The sequence below is a fragment of the Alligator sinensis genome, unplaced genomic scaffold (assembly GCF_000455745.1).
Source record: "Alligator sinensis unplaced genomic scaffold, ASM45574v1 scaffold1065_1, whole genome shotgun sequence".
Taxonomy (NCBI): Eukaryota; Metazoa; Chordata; order Crocodylia; family Alligatoridae; genus Alligator; species Alligator sinensis.
Window position 1 is genome coordinate 607,454 of NW_005842812.1, and position 5,790 is coordinate 613,243.

Consider the following 5,790-nt stretch of genomic DNA (forward strand, 5'->3'; position numbering starts at 1 on the left):
CCAAGACCCTGCTGCCTCCTACCCAGCCCCCTGCCCTGCTGCCACATACCTGCATGCCCAGGGCTGTGGGCTGGTCCGGAGGGGAGGTAGTGATAGAGCCCGTGGTGTCGGCACAGGGCATGCGGGGCAGCAGGTTGAGCCAAGGCCCCCCTGGTTTGTCGGCGGTGCTGTCCTCGGGCCCAGGGGATGGGGCAGGGGGGGGGCCTGCACCCCCTGCCCCGGGGCTGCTCTCAGGGGTGAGCACGGCACTGTGCAGCAGGGCGGCCTGCGTCTGGCTCAGCCAGGACAGGAAGGCCGACTGTGTGAGATCGTGCTGGCCCAGCCCCAGCCCCGGCCCCGGCTCCTCCAGCAGCCCGTTGGGGGGAGGCTGAGGGGGGGGTCCCACCGGCTCCTCCCGGCTCTTGCGGGGCCGGCCCCGCGCCCGCGCCGCTGCACAGCTGGGTCGGCCGCTGACTGGCGTCTCTGCGGGCTCCGGCTTCACCGCGGGGGGCAGGGGTGCCTCGTCTGACGGCAGCTCTGGCTTTGGAGCATCGTCCATGGCTGGAGAGTGAAGGAGAGGGTGAAGGGGGGCCCCACGCACCCCAGCAGAGAACCCCATCCCCAGTGAGACTGAAGCCCTGGTGCACACCGCCTAGGTGGACCCAACCCTGCTGACCTGCGGCGCCTGCAGTGCCCTCCACGAAGATGCCGCCCAGGTGGGGCAGCACCCAGTACTGGCGCTGGTACCGGTCCTGGCCCAGCGAGGCTGCACGCAGTGTCTGCGATGCCTGCAGCAGTTTCTTCCGGAAGAACATCTGCCTCTGCCAGGTGGGAGGGGGGCTGTGAGCAAGTGGGTGGGGGGGCCCAGCCACCCGCGCCCCGCTCCCACCACCTCCAGCACAGCCTCACCTTGGTGAGCTTCTCGATCTGCCGCTCCAGCTCGGGGATGCTGGACGCAGACGCCTCAGCCTGGGAGGGGAAGAAGGGAACAGGTCAGAGGCTGCAGGGGATTGGGAGCCCCTTGGCTCTGCTGCTGGCGCCCCTGGGCACTGCCTTTGACCCTGCTGCCCAAATGGGGAAATGAGGCACGGGGAAGGGACAAGTGAGGCGGCAGCTGAGAACAGAACCCAGGAGTCCTGGCTCTGGTGCTCGCGGGAGCTCCCCGCACTTCCCCCTGACCCCGGCGCCCACCCCGGCTGTGTCACCTCCTCCTCCTTGCGGGACTTGTGGCCCCGGGTCTCATCTTCCTCCTCCGGCTCCAGGCCGCTGTTCTCCTCTGTGAGGCGGGAGCTGCGCCGGCGCCGCCCCTCATCTGGATTTGGCAGCTCACCCTCAACGTGCCCAGTCTTCCTGGCCAGGGCCAGCTTCAGCCTGCAGGACACCGGCCTGAGCCCCCATGCCACCTCCTTGCCCCCCTCCAAGCTGAGCTGTTACAGATAGTCCCCCCTGCCCCTTCCCCCAGCCCGCGGGCCCCGACCTGCGCAGCTTGCCCTCGATGATCCATTTGTTCTTGCGATAGTTGGACATGCTCTCCAGCGTCTTGTCGATCTCGCTGTAGAGGAAGGGGGTGGGGGAGGTTAGGATGCAGCAGAGCAGCCCCCCTTTGTCCACCCATCAGGCCCCCCCTCCTTCCCCCCCAGGGTGCAAGGGCACCCCAGGGTGACTACAGATCCCAGCAGGCCATGCACTGCTACAGCCCTGCCCTTGGTTCCAGGATGCAGCAATGCATGCTGGGATGCGTAGTCTCACAACAGGCCCCACCCCTAAACCTTCTGGGTGGCTTGCTGCCCCCTGTCCCTCCTTACTTGATGATGAGGGCACTGCTGTTGAGCTCGTTGATGAGGAAGGCCAGGACGGCCGCCTTGTGCTCAGGAGGCAGCGCCTGGAAGGGCTGCGTGTGCAGCCCCGCGCACAGCTCCGCCCCCGCCCCGTGCGCCGCCAGGAAGCATCGCAGGATCTCAGAGACTGTGTCCCGTGTCAGGCTGATCTCGGACACCTTCTCCCCCAGGATCTTCAGAGACTGCGGGTGGAGGGAGGTGTTAGACACGTGGGCTTGCACATACACACATGGGCAGACATGCGTGCACACAGACACACCCACAGGCACCTGCACCAGTACGCACACATGCATGCAGGTACGTGGGCACACACACGTCTCAGCTGCACCCCCTCCGTGGGAACTGTCCCTGTCCCCTCCCTGTACCTGGCAGTAGGCAGGCAGGCCGGGGTCGTAGAGCGCAGCCTGCAGCAGCCGCACCAGCAGGTCCTGCAGCTGGCCAGGCCCCTGGCCCAGCCCCAGCAGCCCATCCTGCAGGGCGCTCAGGCTGGGCACGTCGCGGGGCACGTCGAAGCCGAGCACTTTGCCGTAGCTGTGCAGGAACTCCACGGTGGCCAGGCAGGCTGAGAAGGCAGTGCTCGGCAGCACCAGGCCGGGGATGCGGGAGAAGGTGGGCAGGGGCTGCAGGGGGACAAGGAGGGCGTCAGAGCCAGGAGCTCCCCCCCCCCCCCCACCATCCTCCCCCCCCCTCGAGCGCCCCCCCCCCCCCCACAGTCCTTCCGCCCCTCTGCAGTGTGTGGCCAACCTGATGATCCCCCAGGCACATATCCTCCGTGGGCTTCTTCATCTCCTCCAGGATGCTCTGGTGGCGGCGCCGCTCCTCTGCCCGACGCTGAGCCAGCAGCACCTTGTCGGCTTTGCGCCCCCCCTTGCCCTTCTTGTCCTTGGCCCGTGGCTTTTCCTTGGCCTTCTCCGCCTTGCCCCGCTTCTCCTTAGCCTGTGGCACACGGACGGAGCAACAGTCAGAGCCACGGACACTACCCCTCTTGCCCCAACCCCAATCCTCACACCCACCTTGCCCTTCTTCTTGGCCTCCTTGGCTTTGGGTGCTTTGGCCTCCTGCTTCTGCTTGTTCTTCGCCTGGAGGGGATGAGTGGGGCTCAGGTGTCTGGCCTGGCCCCCCTTACCGAGCCCTGGGGGCAGCACCACAGAGTCCCCCCACACCGACTACAGCTGGCAGTGAGCACCGCCAGGTCCAGAGCCCCAGGGTCTGCAACACCCCCAGATCCCAACCCGGACTCCGCAGTAACCACAGGGATGACACCAGGGCCCCATAACACGGGAAGCAATGGGGGGGAGTGTCTGAGGCTGTCTCCAGCCCCCACACCCACCTTCCGCCTCATCTTTTTCTTGATCTTGCTCATCTTCAGCTTGTCCTCATCACTGAGTACCTCTGGCAAATGAGGAGGGAGGAAGGGATCAAATCTGCTGCTCATGGTTTGGGGCATGGGTGGGGGTAGCCCTCTCTCGGGCCTGGTGGCGGGATAGACCCATGGCCCCACAGCAGAGGCCCTGCCAGCCCACAGGGCCACTTGGGCAGGTGGAGGCTGGCTCCGGCATGGGGAAGAGGAGAGGGAACGGGAGGGTACCTTGGGCTTCCAGCCGGCGGAGCAGCCGGGCGTCCGTCTTGCTGAGCAGGTCGAGCATACAGAGCTTGGGGGGGCGGCCCCTGCCTCGCTTGGTGGGTGGAGGGTCCTTGGGCTGGGCCTTCTCGGCATTGCGGGGGCGCCCACGCTTGCCCGTGATGGCCTGGATGCGGGCGGGGATCTCGTCCGGGGTCAGCCGCACCCACTGCAGGCCCTGCTGGGACCGGGGAACCAGAGTCAGCCCTGCCGGGAGGTTACTCTCGCCCCACCACCACTGCAAAGTCCCCTGCCCAGACCCCCCACAGCTCCAGCCTCGTCTCCCAGCCCCCCTCCTCCAAGTATCCCCAGGGCTGCAGCCCCCAGAACTAGTTGCAACCCCCTCCCCACCACCCAATGGCCAGACTGAGCTCCATGATCAGCCCCCTCCCCTGCAAATCCCTCAGCCCTCACCTCGGGCATGTCACGCTCCTCATAGAAGTCTCCGACAGGCATGCGAGGGCTGAAGCTGAAATGCTCGCGCCGTACAGCCAGCGCTGCGTTGCGGCTCAGGTACTGGTGGGCAACAGTGGGGGGAAGCGGTTAGGGCTGCAGGCTGGGGACAGCTCCCCCCCCCCACAACCTGACAGGGGCTGATGGGAGAAGTGAAGCCTGGCAGGAGAGCACAGAACCACAGGAATGGGCCATGGAGGTGGAACCCAGTGCTGTCCATCCTCAGCACGTGGCATTTGCAGCTGCCGGCTTCTGGAAACTGCCCAAAGTGCTAGTGCCAGGAAAGACCCCCCAAGGCCCCCAGCCCAGCCTTACCTTGATGACCTCAGGGAACTGCTTCATGCGTTTGCCACAGGGTCCGTAGTACCAGGTCTCTCCCTGCCAGCGGTGGTTGCCCTTCTTGATGCGCACCTCCCGGCGCCACCTGCACATCACAGCCCGTTAGTTCAGCATGTGCCAGCTCCCCTCCCCCATGCTCCCCCTGGCCCCCGCCCAGGAGCAGCACCTACCCATGCTGCAGAGGGAAGCGCACCTCCTCCTCCGTTGCAATGCGGCGGCGCGGGGTCTCGGCTGCTGGGAGAGGACATGTGCTAGTTACCATGGTCCGGGGGGGTGGGCTGTGCTGGGGGCCCCGGTGCTTACCGCTGATTGATGTGCTGAGCGGTGCGGCCTCCTCACCGTCTGCTTCAGGGACAGCAGACACCTCTGGGCAGCCCTCATCACCTGCTTCTTCATCCTCCTCTTCCTCCTCCTCGGGGGAGGGGGACCGAGCTGGGGACTCAGGTGCCAGTGGGGGGTCGAGCTCCAGGGGCTCCGGCTCCTCTGGGCCAGGGTCGCTGCTGTGGTTCAAGTCCAAGCTGCTGTCTGGGGAGGGGGTAGACAAGTGGGTGGGCAAGGGGGTGGCATCCAGCTGCACCCCAGAGTGCAAAGCATGGGGAGGGCAGGCACTAGGGGCCTCTCAGGACTCTCCCCCGCTCCCAAACCCTTTTGTACAGGGAGGTGCAGCGAGGGAGGAGGACGTGCTGTGTGGCCGGATGTCCTCCAGGCAGAGGCTGGGAGCAGAGCCCCCTCTGCAACCCTCCACTGCTGCTCCAGCCACTGAGCAGTGCTGCCTGCGCATCGGACATGTGTGCACGTGTGTTGGGGGGGTGGGGGGTTGGTTGGTTCTGGCAGGGCCTCACCTTGCAGGACAGACTCCCCCAGGACAGGTGGGGAGCGGGGGCTGGCGAAGAGCGAGGAGGACGAGGCCTGGCTGTCGTCCGCCAGCAGCGCAAAGGAGCCAGCAGGCGTCAGGGCTGAGATGTCAGGCGGCTCCTCCAGCGGGGACTTGTCGCTCACCAGCTGCGAGGAGTCCATCTCATACAGGTCGCCCGTGCCTGGGTCTGCGGGAGGGAGCCAGAACCACAACGTCAAGCCCTTGCTATGGGGCGCACACCAAGCCCAGGAGCTGGCAAAGAGTGGAGGGAGGGAAGATCCAAGCTCCCAGTGCTGCCTCGAATGTGGTTGGCGCCGCAGGGGTTAACCGCTGCACTTCCTCTGGGGAATCCCAAAATGGCTGAGATGCTAACGATATGCTAATGTGTCTGAGTAATCACCTACCTAACTGCCACCTCCTCCTGGGCTGGGAGAGGGATCAGGGAATAGGCTGGGGTGGGGAACCGGCCCTTTAAATAAGGCAGCCCAGGTGCAACTCCACCCCTTTGGGGGAGGGCTTTGTGCCCCACCTCCCAGGGGGAGGAGCTTCTGCAGCACAGGGGTATAAGAGAGGCAGCCAGGGAGCACCCCACTCATTCCCACCCAGGTGAGGAGATGGGGGTATCCCCAGGCCCTGCCCCAGCTCCTGGGACCCCAGCCTGGGTCTCAGCCCTGTAGAACCAGGCCAATGCAGCAGCTACAGGC

General features: G+C 66.0%; 1 protein-coding gene across 1 annotated transcript in view; it reads right to left on the reverse strand.

Moving 5' to 3' along the window:
• The window catches only part of BAZ2A (bromodomain adjacent to zinc finger domain 2A), an 11,000-nt gene that overhangs the window by 3,516 nt on the left and 1,694 nt on the right, over positions 1–5,790 (reverse strand). The window contains exons 4-18 of the mRNA XM_025191376.1: positions 5,073–5,379; positions 4,401–4,755; positions 4,207–4,315; positions 3,853–3,954; positions 3,406–3,616; positions 3,148–3,209; positions 2,831–2,896; positions 2,562–2,753; positions 2,183–2,437; positions 1,785–1,999; positions 1,457–1,531; positions 1,185–1,350; positions 889–948; positions 656–800; positions 50–540 (exon numbers count right to left, since the gene is read on the reverse strand). Coding sequence (XP_025047161.1) covers positions 50–540; positions 656–800; positions 889–948; positions 1,185–1,350; positions 1,457–1,531; positions 1,785–1,999; positions 2,183–2,437; positions 2,562–2,753; positions 2,831–2,896; positions 3,148–3,209; positions 3,406–3,616; positions 3,853–3,954; positions 4,207–4,315; positions 4,401–4,755; positions 5,073–5,379 — 2,811 coding nt within the window. The remainder of the gene's footprint in view (positions 1–49; positions 541–655; positions 801–888; positions 949–1,184; positions 1,351–1,456; positions 1,532–1,784; positions 2,000–2,182; positions 2,438–2,561; positions 2,754–2,830; positions 2,897–3,147; positions 3,210–3,405; positions 3,617–3,852; positions 3,955–4,206; positions 4,316–4,400; positions 4,756–5,072; positions 5,380–5,790) is intronic.